Source organism: Phyllopteryx taeniolatus, chromosome 13, assembly GCF_024500385.1.
Source record: "Phyllopteryx taeniolatus isolate TA_2022b chromosome 13, UOR_Ptae_1.2, whole genome shotgun sequence".
NCBI classification, from domain to species: Eukaryota; Metazoa; Chordata; class Actinopteri; order Syngnathiformes; family Syngnathidae; genus Phyllopteryx; species Phyllopteryx taeniolatus.
In genome coordinates, this window is record NC_084514.1 from 4,791,996 (window position 1) to 4,812,139 (window position 20,144).

The 20,144-nt window shown below is 39.8% G+C and overlaps 2 protein-coding genes across 8 annotated transcripts in view; one reads left to right on the plus strand and one right to left on the minus strand.

Annotated features, from left to right (window-relative positions):
* wdr25 (WD repeat domain 25) overlaps positions 1-11,549 on the minus strand; it is a 43,202-nt gene extending 31,653 nt beyond the window's left edge. For 5 of the 6 annotated variants that reach the window (XR_009791455.1, XM_061794961.1, XM_061794960.1 and 2 more), the window contains exons 1-3: positions 11,231-11,549; positions 10,502-11,134; positions 5,047-5,194 (exon numbers count right to left, since the gene is read on the minus strand). Coding sequence is in view for 5 of the 6 variants with exons in the window: in XM_061794961.1 (XP_061650945.1) it covers positions 5,047-5,194; positions 10,502-11,092 (739 nt within the window). In the remaining variant the exon portion in view is untranslated. The remainder of the gene's footprint in view (positions 1-5,046; positions 5,195-10,501; positions 11,135-11,230) is intronic. The other variant, XM_061794959.1, reaches the window with a different exon arrangement.
* Positions 11,550-11,744: 195 nt separating this feature from the next.
* On the plus strand, positions 11,745-19,981 carry LOC133488176 (tryptophan--tRNA ligase, cytoplasmic). Of its 2 annotated transcripts, none has more exons than XM_061795744.1 (11): positions 11,745-11,853; positions 12,109-12,223; positions 12,761-12,977; positions 13,804-13,912; positions 14,014-14,133; positions 14,791-14,973; positions 15,064-15,164; positions 15,463-15,575; positions 16,463-16,636; positions 17,580-17,720; positions 17,813-19,981. In XM_061795744.1, exons 2-11 carry the CDS (start codon positions 12,116-12,118, stop codon positions 17,969-17,971), a joined length of 1,425 nt encoding a protein of 474 aa, XP_061651728.1. In that variant the 5' UTR covers positions 11,745-11,853; positions 12,109-12,115; the 3' UTR covers positions 17,972-19,981. The 2 variants fall into 2 exon arrangements, with proteins under 2 accessions (XP_061651728.1, XP_061651727.1); XM_061795743.1 differs by having other exon boundaries at positions 11,769-11,813.
* Positions 19,982-20,144: the final 163 nt, after the last annotated feature.

Here is a 20,144-nt window from a genome sequence, read left to right on the forward strand (position 1 = left end):
GTGAATGCCTTCTTGCCCCTCCCAAAATTTGGGTTTAGTTCCCCTTCAATACTGTATACATTATGGTTTTTAACTTATACAACTGTTGATGTTACAGACTTTATTATTTGAAGAACTTCAACCACCAAAGTAAATCGGTATCACAGAAGAGATTGTGTTTGGCGTTGGAAGATCCACTAAAAAGTAACTGACTTTCTTTGATTAATAGCAGTCTTCACTCTCAGAGATAAAGTGTGACGATGACCGTAGAAACAAAAATGGCACGAAAGGCAACCCATTGTGCATCTTTGTCCTGACTGCTCAGTACAAGACAGTTGAAGCAAGTACTTATATTATATTTTAGTTTAATTTATATGTGTATGACAGTTGAGAATGCTAAATTGTTATTTAAAACATTTAAAAAGGTTATATGACAAAAGGTTTTATGACCCTGGAACGGATTAATTTAATTGTTGAATTAATCCAAACAAATTAGGTTTTTCAAGCTTTTAGGCAGAGAATGAGAAAATGAGTCACGTGGACAGCATAGATGCTGGAGTCACGCAGGCACGCGCACGCACATACACACACGGTGATACAATACAGACGGGGAGTGCTGGCATATTTGCCGCCGTCAATCTCTGCCAAAGAGCACGTCCAAGGTGCAGCTCAACAGATGGCACTTCACTCAGAAGAAACTCATTTCTTACACTCCGACTCTCACTTTCTTTCACTTTCACTGCATCTTTGCATTTCTTTTTCTTGTTTCTTTCGCTTGTGTGAATTAGGCCTCTTAACCTGTCTTCCCTCCCTATATTCAGTCTACTGCCTCTGTGAAAGCCTGCCTGCGCCCAAATGGGGCTGGAAACGTGTTTCCGTAAATGAAATTGGACACAGGAACAAGTGTGAAGATGGCTGAGGAAAATGTGCTTCCATAGTGGTGCAGAGGCTCCTCAATAACTGATTCACAAGGAGGGTGTCACATTTCATTGGTGTATTGGGGGGGGGGGCATTGACTTGAATCTCAATGCTTACTGAAAAGCAAACAGCTCTTCACAGAAAGCCAGACTGAACTCTGAGACGTTCTACATTAAATGTGAAAAAACAGCTACTGTATTGCGCATATGTGCTAGAGGATGTATTTTTAGTTGTGATAACTGAATAGAAAAGCCATACTATTAGTGTAGCAAAAATGTTTTTTTTTGTGTTTTTTTTAAATGAATAGCAGGCCAATTACCGTGTGCCACGGTCGGATTAGCTATAGTGTTAGAAAGAGTCAAAGCCTGGGTTTTAGCCACATCCAATTACACTGCAATTGTGCTGGAATCCCCTAGTCCCTTACTGATATGCAGTTAAATTGAATTGGCTTCATTTATTACGCCGATGTGCGAGCAATCACCGTTTGAAACAAGCAAAACCATCAGCTTCCATAAAAGTATTTTAACTTGAAAGTGTATAAAAATGAACAGGATATCAACCGAAATAAATGGCATGGCACATCGTGATGATGGGTGGGGGTTTAGGATGATTTAGGGTGCACTTGAACAAAAAGGACAAGGATTTTAGTTGTTTTTGACAAGTGTATAGGGATGACAAAAGGGAAAAAAAATGTTGACTGATAATATGCATAACCTGAATTTATATGTAAGTCAGAACAAGCTGTAGTAGTCTATCACTGACCTACGCTAAATAAAGTCACAATTACATTAAATATTTGTATTAAAAAAAACACTTCTAGGCCATAATCAAATGAAAGATACTAAATACAGTGCTTACTGAGCGTGCCTTCTTGTGCAGCATGATGATGTAAATGTTACACCGCTGCGCAAACTAGATCATTGTGTACCGCACGGAACCTCCAAATGTTGTATGTTGGCACCATCATTTACCGAGGACCTCTGTACTACAGCTCCCAGTGCTGAGGCACATTGACAGGGTACGCAATGGTTAGCATGTCAGCTAATTTCTAGCATGTACAGTAATCCCACAGATATTCATAGTTTACTATTCACAAATTCACCTATTCCCATTTTTTTTCTGTGGAACATATCCCCAGGTATTTTACTAAAAAAAACAACCTTTTTCAGTTTTTGTGCGCAATAATTGTTGTCAATAAAGTATGTCAAAGTGATACAGCTCGACTGAGAGACAAGCTCTGTATGTCGGGAAGGAGCTGAGTTTAGCCTGGGTCGTTAGTGGAAGTTAGGGAGAGTCTTCGCCGCATGTTCACATACACACTTTTTCTAAATCAACTCATCTTTAAGCTGTTTATTTTTAAGGGTAGTATTGTAAGATGAATTTGAAATGATAAACTTTTGGGGGGATTATAGTTATTGGTATATTTACAGTTTAATTTATTATTCCAGAGAACCCAGCGTATTCGCTGTTCAGCATTTGTGAATTCATCAATTCGCAGATTTATTTGTGGGGTAACCCTGTCTCTGTTTTTTATTTTTTTTTTGCTATGAGCCTGTTCCCAAGTGTTTTGGGATTGAGTGAATTTGCGGAAATTCATGATTTGCGGTTGGGCTTGGTTGCCACGCCCTGCGGAAAGCGGGTGTCCACTGTATAGGCAATTATTTGAAAAATGGGGCCGGGGGGGTCAGTTACACATTATTCGAGGTCAGGCTCTGTGCCTATCCTGCATGAATAGCAGGGATTACTGTATCTTGATCCTTTAAATGTTACAAAAACACAGTAATGACCGGTTTGCATAACCAATTAGATTGGGTGGAAAACAGTGGTTTAGACGGTATAAGCTCGCAATACTTAGAACCCCAGCTGATCAGATACTAGAAATAGTTTTTCAGTTGACAGTTTCAAAACGGTGTAGCGTAAACAGTCCCGACAAGAGCTGGTGGCGACAAATAAACGTTTGTTTGTTTACGGCTGTGGCCTGTGACGCTGCGCTGTAAGGTCATGGTGGTTGCTCCAGCCGTGATGTATCAATTATTGATCCCCTCCCTGCAGCTGCCTGTGTGCTTAATGTGCACGCCAAGCTATTATCCTTAGGCCCTATTGGCAGTATTGACAAACACGCTGAGAGGGGAAGGACAAACGGAAGTACGTCATCGCAGCAAAGGGTTGACGCCAGCGAAACAACTACGACGGGGGCTTCAAAACCAACATCTGACCCATTCGCCTAACACTTATTTACAGTAGAGCCTCCAACACTGTGAATGGGAAGAGACCTGAGATCTGATTGTGTTTTTAGGTTTAGATTTCTTATATGTAAAGGGAACATCTGCACAACCCGGCATATAAGGACGCCAATTTGCTTGTTAAGCTGGCTCGCCTGGCCGGGTGGGAGCTAAGGGCTTCAAAAGCAAACCAAATTATTGATCTCTAGTAAATGTCACCTTGAAACTGCATTGTATGATCACACAAAAGGGCCGGTGACAACACAATGTTCCACAGGATTTGGCTACAAGTAATGAAACAAAAAGCAGGAACAAACAACAAAAACACTGCCCACTGTGCACTGAGAATTGAGCGTAGTGCAGTCATAAAAAAGGACTTTAATTACTGTGTGGTGTAATTAAATCAAACTAGTGTTTTCATCATGTCTTCAAAAAAGCACTTTTGTCTGATAATGACAGATGTTTGTGTACATGAACACAATAAATACAATGCAAGAGAAACAATGTTGCTGCTCTGAATTAAAAATGTCACATCACACACAAGCCACAAACATTATTGACCACTTTAAATTACAACAGGCTTCAATTGACTTTTTTTTTTTCTTTCTAGTAGATAGTTTAAAGTTTTGAAAAATAATTACATTTAACAATTTTTAAAAAATCACTGTGGCAGCACGGTGGACGAGTGGATAACACATCTACCACACCACCACACAGTTCGTCCCACATTCCAAAAACACACGTTCATTGAAGACAAAAAGTTGCCCTTGGGTGAGTGTGAATGGTACTTGGTCAATATGTGCCCGACGATTGGCTAGTGACCAGTTCAAGGTGGACCGTCCCTCTTGCCCAAAGTCAGCTGGGATAAACTCTAGTTCATCCACGACCCAATGGATAAGTGTCGGAATTTCGGCTCATGACCTTCATGTGTGGTGGAGTTTACATTTTCTCCCCGTGCTTTCTCTGGGTATTCTGGCTTCTTCCCACATTCCAAAAATGTGTTTTAGGTTCATTGCGTAATCCAAATTGTCCATAGGCGTGTGAAGGGTGGTTTGTCTAGGCATGCCCTGTGATTGGCTGGCGACCAGTACAAAGTCTACCCTGCTTTGCGTCCAAGTCAGCTGGGGTAGGCAGACGGAACTGATTCACAACAACCCCTCGCAAAGTGAAACAACCCCCCGACACGAAATTTAGAAGACATATTTTGTGCGACAAGATGGACAAAAACGTCTCAAGAACCCATCCGTGAAAAGAAACAGGAAGTCAGTCTGTCGGGATTTCAGCCAGTATTTCTTTGTAAAGACTGCAGCATGTCTATAAATGAGTCTTGTCACGTGACTATTTTTGATACATACTGTTTTGTTTTTAGTTAAAAAGAAGACAACTTAGGGGTCATTTCAATTAAATGTGCAGTAAAGAGGGCACATTTCTTGACGGGATGTCTTGGAATGCAACTGGTTATGATGCATTATGCATACTGTTCTTTTTTTCCACTTGAGCTTGATGAATTTTTTTAAATATACATATTATCATGAGAAAGTATTAATCTCATTATTAGTTATAATAGTACAATTTTTATTATTACTTCCTTCTATGGTTTATGAATTCCAACAATATATATTTTTTAAATATTGTATCAACATTATGTGTGCGGAACATAGGTTACACTTTTGTTTAGCTCAAATTTGGTGTGTTACCTCCATATGGCCAAATAGCTGGTTTGCTCCATTTTGATGAGGATATGATGATTATAACCTCATCAATGTCATTTAAAAAAAACTTTTGCATTCAGAGTTTATTTTGGTATTAAATCCCTCACTCCTGATGTAAAAGCCCCAACGTGTGCAACTAACGATTGAGAACATGTTTTGTCATATTATTCTAAGTTCAGGGGGTAAATGCGGAGTAAAACTGGCCTGCTGCTCACCAGTCTCCACGTCGGTAACCACTGCTGTGTTGTCAAACGAGCCAGTGAGAAGCTGGCGCCCGCAGGGACTCCATCGTGCATCTCGCACAGCTCCTGAGTGGCAGGTGTAAACCTTCAGGCATCGTCCACTCTCGGCTCCGTCCCACACCTGAAAGGCATTGCAAACACGTCGTGACTGCACCGTTTTTGGACACAGAAAGAGGGGTCTTTATGTGAGAAAACCTGAAAAGCCACTTCCCAGGAAATTTCTTTTTGAAAAACTACAGTACTCACTCTGAATCTCTAATGTATGACAATGTACTCAAGATGTGGTTCTCAAACTTGGTGTAAAAACATTTAGTAACAACTAAAAAAATACTTGGCTTTCCAAGTATCATCATTGTAACCAACTAAAATTTAATACTGTAGTAGGTTTAAGTGCTCATATAAACCTACACAGAGGTTTTATTCCTAAAAGGTATATTCAATATTACTGTAAGCCACAGTTTGAATATTAACACTGTGCTAAAATATTGGAGAGAAAACAATTCATAATCATGATTCAATGAAAACATATTGCCCACAAAAGTTAAAATAAATTGTACCCAAATAAAAACAGTGTTTAAATATTAAATGCAAATATATTGAACTGAAAAGTTAAATACAACTGAACTGTACTTAGGCAGTGATTCTTTCGAGTACAATTATTGCGACAGGGCACATATAAACAAACAACCATTCGCGCACACATTCACATGCGGACAGTCGTAGCAGGGATTCGAACCTGTCCTACCTGCTGAGCCAAAGCCACTCCAACATAATCCCATTGGTATCACAAGACAAGTCTAGATCTGTGTGACAGACCAACAAGGACTCCACTAAAAGAGGTTTGATGAAGATCTGATATTGTATTTCAAAATAAAAGTCTCAGAAAACTAATAAACTACATTTTTTTAATGCATCTCAAGATTCAAATTAACCTTGCTGGTTGCATTCCTTAACCGAAGAGCATTGACGTCCGTATTATTGGGAAGCTTTTATTTTGAAGGTGGTTTTCGCCATGAGTTGGCGACTTATTACCGTAATGCCTAGTATGAACAAAATTAGGGGCTGCTGGCTTGATTGCTACTTTACAATTGGAGGTTGGCTTGACCGGCGCTATATACCTACTGGGGGCGTGCCTTTAGCATACTCCTTCATGCGCACCCTTCCCCCTTTACATCCGCATGCAGTCCTCAACCACGTCTGCTTTTCCTCTGTATAAGCAGCGTGTCGGCAGGAAATGCTCCCATCACACAACAACCTTTATAGATTTTGGAATCTCAGTGGACACATAAGGCGCGCCGCATTATAAGACACCCCGTCCATTTTGGAAAACATTTACGACTTTTAAGTGCGCCTTATGGTCGTGAAAATACGGTACATTGTTATGACAAGTGCGAACATCTCATTTTTGTTTTACAGTACCAATCATTCGAAATAAACTAAATATGTTGAACTTCAGAGAAGACAAGCATCCATCTATTGTGTGCGTGTGTGTGCGTGTGTCTGTTTGCGTGCGTGTACAGCTATACTATCTAACGCCTGACTGGCATAAAAAATTATAGCAGGCTGCAAATAAAGTGTGGAGAAAAAATGTCCTTAAAGGAGACAGTGATTTATGACAGAAGTGCAGATCTTTTGTGTTTCTTAATTGCAGTGATGTGCTCTCGCTGTGGTTCTAACACTTTTGCAAAAGGAGCCACGTCAATACAGTGCCAAAGTTTCACCAGACTTCCTGATCCTTATAGGGTCTGATTTTCAGTCTCATGGACCCGAGCTCAGCCTGACAGCAAGTGGGTGGTCTTGTCAGGTGCCCGCTCAAATGAGGGACGACCCTTAACAATGGGAGGCATTTTTTTTCGGGGTGCTCTACAGGCCACTTCAAACATCTCTCGGCTTCTGTGTTTCATTATTAAACGCGCGGGTCACGCAGCATTAGAGAGACAGCCACTGTATCACTGTGGGAGATTGAAGAGAAAGGGATGCACACACTCAATGGAGCTTTCCAGGGATGGTTCAGAAAGATAAGTTGCACCATGCACTTAGAAATACAAATTCATTGGCTAGTGACATAGTAGGTTGAGACTATGTACACGTCGCTCACGCATCATAGAATTTTCTTCATGCAAAGCCTCTAAGGTGGAGCATAAACAATTGAGTTTTCCACACAAACACTGGCTTGTGCATACTAAGCCTTGTTGCATGAACTGATGAAGACAAACAGAAAGGTCCAGTTGTGATTGATTCAATGCCCCGAGAAAGAAATGGCCTGGATGAATGAGAATATTCACAGGCATGTCTTCATACAAAGGTTATCTTCTTTTTACAGTTTTATGACAGCTAAGAATGTTAAAATGCTACTCAAACCATTGCCTTTACAGAAAATGATTTATGGTGACGACAATGTTGCAGAAGGGCTTGTATTACTCAAAGATATGACTGTACAGTCAGGCTCAAAGAAACACTGCCATCACAAGGACGCTATATCAACTAACCATATCGCCACAAGGCATAAAATTATAATACAGAGTGACTCAGTTCTATGAGCATTACCCAGCATTAATAAAACACAACATAATAAAGCAATTACTGCTCTGACAATAATCTTACAAAATGTGAGACCTGCCAATTAGTGTTTTCTGCCCCTTTTTTCTACATCCTCTTCTTTTTCACCAGCCACTTTTCAGACTCACAGCGGATCTTTCCTGATGACTCACTGGCTAATCTGCTTTCTAAATTGCTCGAGGTAATTAAAAAATAAATTAGTATTCCTATTATCAAGTAAAACTGCTGCCTTACACCTGCTGTAGCCATGGCGACGATGACTAATTGCGTGCGGTCCGAGGATGAGGTAGGGCTATGGGTATAGAAAGGCAAGCTGAGAGAGATGTGAGGACTTCACAGACTGTGTGTCTTCAGCCAGAAACAATAAAGAACAAATGTAGCTTTAATACAAGTTCCTCATTAGTGCCAGACTTATAATTATGACAGTTCCTACTTTCCTGTTCTTTGTGTCACAGCAAATGAGAAAATGTAATTGCTAATTTCTACCTGCCAATATAAGCCTAAATAGGCCTGATAGTAAATTAGTGGTTTTTATTGTTGAAAGTTGACAGCTTTTTCTAAATGCACATCCGGAGGCTCCAAATAATACATTATAAAGACATTGATTGTATGACAGCAGAGCAATAGAAACATAGATCGATATCGCCCCCTGATGGCTAGGTGCAGCCTTAATCAACTGCTGTCGCCTGGCTTTGAACAAAATAAGCGCTATTAAAATTTATTTTTATATAATTTATATATGGCCTGTCCGCTTGCAGACCGAGCGACACGACCAAATGCGACTGAACGGGAACAATGCAAAAAATAAACTAACACCCACACACGAGGCAATTGACTCTCACGCACACAACCAACTCCTAGCAACGGAAAAAGGTGTTGTTGTAGGGAAAAAACGTTTTGATGCACCACATACGATAATTTTATTGAACCACAAACAACGTGCTGAAATTGTCATGAAAAAAGCAGAGTGCCTTGGCCACTGTAACTGTATTATGGATATTGAGATGAGATGCAACCATATTATTTCAGTGACAGAGACTCTCCCGCTTTGCTTTTTAGCCACAGGTACAAAGGAGATTACAGTAGTTGCTTAATTTTAGTTTATTTATTGAATTACCAACTCCTCTCATTGGTAACAATAAATGCCAAATAATTTAAGGGACTGTTTGTAGACTGTAGGCACACTATTTCCTGTACATGATTTTCACAAGATGTACTTTTTGAGGCAGACCCTTGATAGCACTACTTCTGTGGGATAAATTATTCAGAGGATTAGAAGACTTAAAAGCCAAAAAAAGGAGGGAAAAACATTATTCTATGGGTGTTCTTCGACTAAGCTGGAAGCACAGTTGCATACAAAACAACCAAAGCTGATTTTCCTCATTTGGCCACCATCTGTTCCAACACAAGTCATCCAGGAGGTGCGATGGGGAAGAGGCTTCCATGCTCTCGCTGGACTTGTTTGAATATGCAAATGTTCATCATGCATATTTAACTAATTAGCCATTGTCAAGCTCTCTTAAGAATTGGCAGCGTGGTGCAATGGTTTTGGTTGACCTTTTCCGCTCCTTATCCCGGATTGAAATAGAGAGAAGCGCAATGTGAGGGTGGAATCTGAGAGATAGCAAATCCCACAGGTGCTGACACACATTGGACTGATGGTGAGAGAGATGATTGTGCAGGAAGTGGTGCGTGCTGTGTTTTTATATCGAGAGGTCAAGGAAGTTATTGTTATTGGAAGTTACTGTTATTGTGTATCACCAGATACACTGAATATCAGGTAAGAGATGATCCCTGGAAGAATAAATTGAGTAGCTGCCCACTGAAATCCATCCATCCATCCATTTTCTGTACCACCTTATCCTCACAAGGGTCACGGGCGTGCGGAGTCTATCCCAGCTATCTTCGGGCGAGAGGCGGGGTACACCCTGAACTGGTCGCCAGCCAATCGCAGGGCACATTCACACCTAAGCGCATTTTAGAGTCTTCAATCAACCTACCATGCATGTTTTTGGGATGTGAGAAGAAAGCGGAGTGCCCGGAGAAAACCCACGCAGGTAAGGGGAGAACATGCAAACTCCACACAGGCAAGGCCGGGATTTGAACACCGGTCCTCAGAACTGTGAGGCAGATGTGCTAACTAGTCGTACACCGTGCCGCCGCCCACTGAAATGTTTAGTATAAAGTAAAAGGCTTCATAATGTAACCCAGCCCAGCACAAATCCTTCTTTCATTATTATCCACTGAATCAAGAGGGAGGAAAAAATAAAAGATTAAAAAATGGCAGAAACAATGAAGAGTTTCCTCAACATGTGACCCGCAGTCAGAAGAGAAACACCCTTGACCTCATATTCAATCTCTGATACCTTACATATTATGAAAAATCACAGCTATGCACTGTCATCTATCTGCCTAAAAATGTCTAGTTTTCAGCCTACACGGGACTTCGAACCTGTGCTGATTCACGTGTAGGCAAAGAAATTTAATTTCATATAATTTCTTGTGGCTGAATTTGCCTCATGTTATTTCATGAAGACTATTGGTTTTAGTTACAGTGATAGTTTGGCAATAGACAAATATGAATGTACAAATTCAGCTATTTGACATATGAGCTTTGATTTAAAAAAAAATAATAATTTTACATTTACAGTTTATCAGTTACACTGTGCTTGTGTAGTTTTTTTCCCCCCTTTCTGAACACTTATTCTTACTCAAGTAATTATTTAGAGTACCAGTGTTTACTTTTACTTGAGTCACACTATTCTGAAGTAACAGTACTCTTACTTGAGTTGGCTGCTCTAGCTACCTCTGGTGACACAATTGTAAACACCTAATTTTTTTAGTCTTACTTGTGTTATTATCAGTATACCTTAAAGGTCTTGTCCATGGAGGCAGACAGCAGGAGATGACTTCTTTGAGGAACTGGACACCATTGCACTGTGTTGACTGGGCCGTGGTGGCCTTGAAGGCTCAGCAGAAGCTTCTTGGGTATCCCAGCAGCAGCAGCAGCAGCAGGAGCAGGCATATGAGCAAGATGCAGCTTAATTTTCTGAGACACTGCTGAGAGAATTTGGAAATCTCTGTAGTGAACTCCCCCTGTTAGGTTGTCCTCTTTTTCTATGGAAGAAGTAACAAGTCTTTGCCTCTTGGGAATGTAGGGTCGGACACCGGGCGGGACAGTGCAGGGTCTTTTGGGCTTATCAGAGACACTTGGTGCGATGTATGGAAGCAGGATAGCCTTTTTCTGAAGAATAGCAGGTGTACCAAGGGAAGAGCTCTGCTTTTGTGAAGAGGAACTGTCTTTTCCGAAGACATTCAGGTGGCATTCCAACATTGTACTATCAGGCCTCGATGCCAATAAATGACATTCCCTCCCTTCGTGTTGTGAGCCAGCTCCTTTTTTCTGGTCCAGACATTCATCCTCAGACTCAGAATCCTCATAAGCCACTAATGTGGTCATCGTCAAGAAACACTGGGTTCAACAACGTTCAAAGGATGACATCTATTGGTTGAGAAGATATCAACACACACAAGAAGAATTTAATAACAACCAATAATCCCCTGAAAAATATACGAGTAAAGTTGTTTTTCCTCTTACCCTTGTAATTCAAAAACTGTGGCTCAGCATGTCCTAATATCCAGAAAGACAGGAGCTTCAAATAACGTACTTGAAACAAACTAGCTAGCCAAAGCTACCGTATTTGTAACGCTGGGGGTCCCAAATTCGCTTGTTGGCTTGTCGTAGTAACGCTAGCTTGCACACTCAAATAAGACACAAAAATGACCGTGTTCTAACCTCGAAATGAGTCCAAACATTTAAACGTCTAACGTGTAATGTTTAAAGAAAAATAGTCGATGTTTAACCATAGTTTTCGTTTGAAAATACAGGTCGACTGTTTCCGCCGGAAAATATACTTTTATTTTTATAAACATCCGGTAATAGGTCCCATGGTGTACATTTGTCCCCATTATTAATGCAACCCCAAATGTGAGGTTTTATTTTTATATTAAATCACATATAAAACACTCAATCCACATTGTTATCATTGCAAAACTATGTATTTTCAAATGTGTTTTCCAAAAGACAAATACTCTCATGAATTGACAAGCGGACAGATTAAGCAGACTACATTTTTCTCGGGAAGAATTTCATCCGAGCACCAAGTCGCTCTTATGCTGATGTAAGTTCAATGAGTGAGCTACCAGCTGTGCTATTAGACGGTATGTGCACGGAAAAAATAAATTGACTTACATGTTTGAGTAACAATTTCTCAATTTTTAATTGACACGTTATATAATGATAGGAACTCTTATCTACATAATAGCGAGCCAAATCGAGGCTGATTACTCGCATGGGAGTCTCCTTTTGGCCAGTGTTAGACTGCTACCAGCCTACCACATAAAATACTCATCGGTTATTTGAAATACATGATTGTAGTCACTGTTTACGTTATGATCTCTCCGTGTTTTGACCAGTGTGAAGATGACAGACTGTCAAGGGGATGCGGCGAGGAGTCCAATGGAGCTCTATGAGAAACTGACAGCACAGGGGGACAAAGTGAGGAGCTTAAAAACAGCTAAAGCTGAGAAGGTAGGTGCCCATAAACACAAATATAACACAGAAAGCCTTTATCAGTGAGTGTATAAATCTGTTGCATCATAATTATCAATGATTGCTGATAACATGGGAAGGACGGTGGTGGCGCTGCCTTTTAGTTCTGGGGTTCCAGGTACAAATCTCAGCTTGCTTGGCCTCTGCACGCTTGCATTGATTTGATTTCTGCGGGTACTCCGGCTTCCTCCTACATCCCAAATACATACATGCATGTTATGTTAATTCAAGACTCTTAAAATGTTCTTAGGTGTGTAAATGTAAGTGTGTATGGTTGTCATGCAATTTACTGGTGACCAGTACAAAGTGTACCCCACTTCTCAGCCAAAGTCAGCTGGGATAGGCTTCAGCTCATCCATGAAATAACTTGTTCATTCAAGCAGCAAAAGTTTTAAGATGAGATCATATACATGCATTAAATACACTAAGTAACAAACTGTACGTAATGTATACTTTAAATACAATTCTGTTTCCATGTATGTCATTACTGGTGTAAATATTGTTGTGTTTCTCAAGGCTGAAATTGATGCCGCGGTCCAGTTATTGCTCAAATTGAAAGTGGACTACAAACAGGCGACGGGTCAGGACTACAAAGTGGGATGTCCGCCATCCGAAAATTCACTTACCTCAGAAAATGGCCTCGCAGCAGATGGCAACAATGGTGATGATGAAGTTAACCCCTGGAGTGTCTCCACAAACAACGCAAAGGGCGTTGATTATGACAAACTCATTGGTGAGATCAAATTTGCTTCACTTGTTGGGGGAAAGAAATCAAAAGGGGTGATTGGATGGTACAAACACGTATTAGGGCCACACTAAAAAGAAAAGCAAATAGAAAAAAAATGTCATATAGTTCTGACAATAGAGTAGAGAAAATTTAATTTTATGAAAAAAAACGTTCATATTACAAAATACATATTTTTTTTTATTTTCAAAGACCAAAGCTGTAATATTCTGTAAGAAAGTAGTCATTTTAAAAAGAATGAAGTCCAAATGTTATGAGAGAAAGCCATAACATAAGGACTAGAATGTCAATTTTTATGAGGAAAAAAGTCAGAATATACAAAAATAAATGTACTACTGCAAGAAAACTAATTTTGTTTCAAGAATGAAGTTATAGTATTATGAGAAAAAGTGGTTACTTTACAAGAAAAGTCACATTGTGAGAAAAAGTTGGAATTTGAAGATGTAATATAACAATAATAAAGTTGTAATATCATAAGGAAAACGGCATAATTTTACAAGAATACAGTTGTTACATTGTGAGGGAAAAAGTTGTAATGTTACAAGAAAAAAAGCTTTAATTTTACAAGAATAAAGCCGTCATTGTATTAGAATCAACATTATTTGTGGCGACTATTGAGGATCTTGTCAAATCACACTTCAGCATACGATATGTTGACTTTTAATCTCTTCTAATGTACAGTCTTTCTTATCTCCTAATATTACGACTTTATTCTCAGAACATTATGTAATTTTACAGTGTGGGGTCTTAAGTGTCCTCGGTGTACAACTGACTGTAGATGATTATTCCCACTATGCTGTCTTCTTTCGTTTAGTGCGCTTTGGCAGCAGTAAAATCGACCAAGAGCTGGTGGACAGAATAGAGAAAGTGACAGGGCAGAAACCTCACCACTTTCTTCGTCGCGGAATCTTCTTCTCACACAGGTCAGTCGGCCTTTGACACACGTTGCCCGTTTAGCCTAAATAGATAGACTTGGTTCAGCCCTTGAAGGGAAATTAAAAGAGAAGTTGTGCTGTATTTGCAGAGACATGCATCAAGTGCTGGACACGTATGAGAAACACAAGTCCTTCTTCCTGTACACTGGCAGAGGTCCCTCGTCACAGGCCATGCATGTTGGCCACCTCATCCCCTTTATCTTCACCAAGTGAGTTGAGCAGCACATTCAATTCAGCAAAGAACGAGTTGCAAATCTCCTTGGAAACTTGGGGGGATAAAAAGAATATGTCTGCAGTTGAACCTCCAATGTCGACGACAATCCATTCCAATTTTTTTCTCATAGGAAATCATGTAAATGTAATAATTCCATCATAATCATAATTTGCTCTAATGAAATGCCATTAATCCATTCCAACCCCCCCAAGCTGCTCGTGGTTAGTGGCTGGAGGGGCTAGCAGCTAGCCAAACAACCAAACTCCTCCCGGTTAACCGTCGCTATACATCTCAACGACTTGACTGACTTATCCAAGGCTGGAAGGAGTCGCCGCCACATGTGCAAGTACTTTTGCCGGATTGCTAGCTGCCAACATTAACGCAAATAGCACTCGGTCACTAAATTAAATGCTGTGGGCTCTGATAGTAGATCTGTCGCTAACAGAACTCTGCTGCAAACCAATTGTTTTTGCTTCACTCGAGCGGCGGCATATCTGAGGCTAGACTATCTCAAATTTTGCCTTGCAGCACAAAGCAAAAAAATTGATCAAGGAAGGGGTCATTAGTCGAAAGACTTGTAAATTGGGGCAATCTATTGACAAAGTACCAATGCAATTTAAAGATTGAATAAGTGGTGACATCCGTTTTGCAGATGGCTGCAGGATGTGTTTGACATCCCCCTGGTGGTCCAGCTGACTGACGACGAGAAGTACCTGTGGAAGGACCTGACGCTGGAGCAGTGCCACCAGTTCGCCGTGGAGAACGCCAAGGACATCATCGCGTGCGGTTTCGACGTCAACAAGACCTTCATCTTCTCCGACCTCGACTACACGGGGTTGGTACTGATTGAACGGCAACCATCTTGTCTCGGCATGTCTAAGCCACATGATTTCCTTCACTGTTGTGTTTTTTCTTGTACCCCCAGTGCGTCACCGCAGTTCTACAGGAATGTGGTGAAGATCCAAAAGCATGTGACGTTCAACCAAGTCAAAGGCATCTTCGGCTTTACAGACAGCGACTGCATCGGTAATGGAACGAGAACAAACAAATAAACAAACACAATTACAGTGGTACCATCATGAGTCCTTTGCTGACTATGATCAAAAGAGAGGAGAAATACTCAAATTAGGCTTAATAAGTATGTGTGTACTCCGCAGAAGACAGCAAACTAGTTGTTGCCTCAATTGCTTCAAGATGCGATTAGTCAATAAAATGCAGAGAATCCTTAACAACCAATTAATTGATTACTATGTCTGTCCTTAGTTTTTAGTAATACTGTCTAAACGTTTACATTATCATGCCCGTCTACATCTTCTCTATCCAGGAAAGATCAGCTTCCCAGCCATCCAGGCGGCACCTTCCTTCAGTAACTCTTTCCCACACATCTTCGGAGACAAAAAGGACATTCAGTGTCTCATTCCCTGTGCCATAGACCAGGTCAGCGTTTACAGCAACATTCAACAAATACAGTGGTGCCTTGAGATATAAGTGACCCGACATAGGAGTTGTTGGCTATACGAGCTAAGCTGTCAGTCGGACAATTTTTTTGCTTTGACCTGCGGGCTAAACTTTTAGATCTGAGTTCTGTCTTGTGGCAGTAAATTCAACACACTTCACAATAAGCAGCACTTTAGCAAATAGTGAAAAATGATTTTAAAAAGAGGCTTCAAGCTTTTTAACGACACTCCCAGTTGATGTTTACTGTCAAACTAAACATAAAACAAAGACAAGTACACATTCAAAACAACCACTTAGCTTTGCTTCAGAAAGTCAGGTAGCTTAATGCTAGCAAACAATGCAAAACAACAAACAAGCACTAACGAATAGCATTTGTCATGGTTTTATGACCCTTTCAGCAACAGATAAACACTAACAGTGGAGCAACACATATAGACTGATAAAATAACAATACAGGCATAATTTCTTTATCCTCTGCAAATAATTAATTTCACTGCAGCTTACTGAGGAATTGTGACCGTCTATCCGTATATCTGTATTGTAATGCCCCTAGGTGCACACCAGAAGGAGCAGCACAATGTCCTAAGAATTGAAGCAAAAAATGTTTCTTTGTCGTTTTTATTATGTAGATCCTGTATGTTTTACAAAATGCAATACGATAGAGTGCTCTTTTTCTTACAAATTCTTTTTGGAGGCTGGAATGGATTTTTGGCATTTTCGTTCCTTTGAATGGGGAAAGATCATTTGCGATGTGAGTGGTTTGACTTATGAGTGTGTTCACAGAACAAATGAAACTCGTATCTTAAGGCGACACTCTACTTCTATGACGATGACATTTTTTCACGCGACACCCCTCGCCTGCGCAGGACCCCTACTTCCGAATGACCCGCGACGTGGCCCCCAGGATCGGCTACCCCAAGCCGGCGCTGTTGCACTCCACTTTCTTTCCCGCCCTGCAGGGGGCGCAGACCAAGATGAGCGCCAGTGACGCTAATTCTTCCATCTTTCTCACCGACACGGCCAAACAGATCAAGAACAAGGTACGACTTTACTTTCTCTAGTCATTTGAAGTTGCAGCCACCAAATGAGTTTGTGCAATTTGGAATTCAAAGGGTATAGTTCAAATCCTTAGTCCTTGTGACCATGTCGAAGTGCCCTTGAGCGAGATACTAAACTTCCAGTTGCTCCTGATAGTGCTTCACAGTGTTAACGTACATTGAGTTAGAAAAGCACTGTACATTTGAAAGCCCATTTGACCATGTGACCATGTTTGCGGGGATAGGGACTGGGCGTGCAAGTTATTGACGCCTACCCAAAAAGGTTTGTAGTCCGCTAATGGAACGTCACGTGACAAACACAGAACACAGGATAGCTGACTGCGACTTCCTGTGTATGCTGCACTCACGAGCATAACTAGGATCGATGACAAAATAAGTTGAACCCAAAGTTGCTAAAAAAATAAAATAAAATCTTTATGGCTGTTGTCTTAGGGCAAAGTTAAATACATCCATCATTTATTTATACAAATACGATATATGTAAACATGAATGAAGCCTAAACATCAAATGTGGTGTCATCTTGTGTTTGGAAAAAAAAAAAAAAAAAAAAAGACGTAGCTGTTTAAAGTCCGTTCCTACAGTTGGCTTGTCATGGGCCGCTTTGCCATTCACCCAAACCGAGAGGAAGTGCTTAGACCTGTTTTGCCGAATGCAGAAGTAGGTTGCGCATATACCTGACTGGCTATAGATGGCCGAAAAACTTTTTTTTCTATTAAATTAAGCTGCTCCTATCAGTTCAACCTAGCTTGGCAGCAAGATGACACCAAAGCAGTATTTTTGTATTAGACATAGGTTTGCCCTGAGCACAAAACAGCAAATACTGTAGGGGAGTTTTTTATTCAGTTTTGCAGGGGTTCACTGTACCTGCTATACAAACTGTATATACAGTAACTATCATATAACCTTTGATTGTGGTTGCTCACAGATCAACAAGTATGCATTTTCGGGGGGGAAAGACACTGTGGAGGAGCACCGGAAGTACGGCGGTAACGTAGACGTGGACGTCTCCTTCATGTACTTGACCTTCTTCTTGGAAGATGATCATAAGCTGGAGAAGATCAGACAGGTGAGTTTGAACACAACACACATTGATGACCAAAAAGTTTGAACTCCGTTTTCTGTGTCCGTCCTTGGACTTACTACACGCGTTGTGTCTAGGACTACACAAGTGGCGCTCTCCTGACCGGAGAACTGAAGAAGATGTTGATCGAAACCCTGCAGCCAATCATCGCCGAGCATCAAGAGCAACGCAAGCAAGTCACGGACGAGATGGTCAAGCGGTTCATGACACCCCGGCCTTTGAATTTTAACCTCTAGCTCATTGATGAACAACAACAAAAACCTACATCTTGATCAAAACTCATGTCATTATACTGGGGAAAAGAACAGAGTGGTTTCTATCAGGGCTGGGGAAAATGTTGATATCTTTTACTGGAGGGAAGAGGTGCGTGCACTACATCTCCATGTTTAATTTAAAACCGGGAAATGTGATTATAAAGTGTAAATTAAACTAATGTCTCACTCCAATATGTATTTTATGGTGGCGTATTGTCATAATAGCCATCCATCCATTTTCTGAGCCGCTCATCCTAACAACGGTTGCGGGAGTACTAGAGCCTATCCCAGCTATCATTGGGCAGGAGGCGGGGTACACCCTGAACTGGTTGCCAGCCAATCGCAGGGCATATATAAACAAACAACCATTCGCACTCACATTCAGACCTAGGGGCAATTTAGAGCCGTCAATCAACCAACCATGCATGTTTTTGAGATGTGGGACGAAACCAGAGTGCCCGGAGAAAACCCACGCAGGCACGGGGAGAACATGCATGTAAAAATGGCGATTTTCGTCTAAATATATTACAACTTTATTCATAAAATGTGCTTTTTTTCTGACCATTATATAAAATTACAACATCATTCTCTTATATTATGAACTTATTCTTCTTTTTCCGTGTAATATGACTACTACTATTAAGTTTTATTTTGGAGGTTTTTCAACTTTTCTCTTAAAATGTACATTTTATTCTCATAAAATTGTAAATATTTTTACTCGTAAAATTCAGATTTTCTTGTCATTTTCCACTCTTTTCTCTCATACAATTATTCATTTTTTTTACTTTATCATAAAAATATGTCAATTTTTTTTCTTGTAAAACTAAGATTTTATGCACGTAATATTACAAATTCTTGTAAAATTGTCATAAAATTGACTTGTTTTTGCAATGTGCTTGTAAAATGTATTTTATTCTCGCAATTTTTCAACTCTCAAGTTTTGTAATGCTATGACAGTTAGGTAGATTTTTTTCTGGTAATTAGGCTTTATTCTCTTAGTATTTTGTTAAAATTTCTCTCTTTACTATTTCAAATGTTACACTTTCCATTAAATTCTCATTCTTTGTTCTCCAACACTAACTACTGCTAGCATGACGACTCAAAGTTCAGGCCAGTGAACTGTGCCAAAACATGGTGATCTTTAAATATTTAGCCTTTAAATATTTAGTCTAACACCGTCCCAGTGAACCATTTCCAGATAAGAAAACTGTAAAGATTGACCCAGAAGCAAGAAGGTTGGAGTACACTCACCAGACACATCATTAGGTACACTAGTCACACAGGCTGGCAAGTGATTTCGAACTGCTTTGCGTCACAATGATAAAAAGAATATAAAAACTATATATATATGAATATACATTAATTATTTCAGTCACATCTTTTAATGTCGATCATCTATGAAAACCACAAAGTTGAATAGGCTGATAAAGCCAAGACAATGCCCAGTTGCCTACCATAAAAATATGTTTTTAAAAAAATAACAACATAAAAATACATTAAAAATATTCACTGAAAAAAAGACTTAAAAAGTATTAAGGGCAATAATGTGTTTTGAAAAAAAAAACATACAAATTATTTTTGTAAAGGCACTTTTTTTGAGGTTGGAAACTTATAGCTCTTCTGGGTTGTTGAAAACCAATAATTCCAGCTGCCTTCCACTCGCAAACGTTAGATAAAATATATTTTAAAAAATGACTCGAAATCAAATATATTTGGTATAGCGAATGATATAAAAGTTACAAAATGATACTCCATTACATATGTTAATTAAAATAAATAAATATCAAATAAAATTTGAATAATTAAAAATAACAAATCTTAGAAGTGACAAAAATAATACAAATAAAATACTACCTGATTGAGCTTTAGAGGTGCTGCAAAGAGGATTGTGTGAAACTTCCCAAAGATAGATGTGGCGAGCTTGTGGCATTAGGCTGTAATTTCTGCCAAAGTTGCATCAACAAAGCATTGATTAAACGCTGTGTAAACTTACATACGAACGTGATTTCTCAATTGTGATTATTTTTTATATGCAAAAACATCAAAAAACAACTTTTTTTTCATATGATGGCACATAGTGTGGCAGCACGATGAACGAATAGTTAGCACATCCGCCTCACAGTTCTGAGCGTGGAGGTTTTCCAGTAACATTGAG

Coding starts and splice junctions, on each gene's coding strand:
- LOC133488176 (XM_061795743.1), top strand. Junction 15,165..15,462: donor TACAGACAGCGACTGCATCG/GTAATGGAACGA, acceptor TTCTCTATCCAG/GAAAGATCAGCTTCCCAGCC. Junction 15,576..16,462: donor TTCCCTGTGCCATAGACCAG/GTCAGCGTTTAC, acceptor TCGCCTGCGCAG/GACCCCTACTTCCGAATGAC.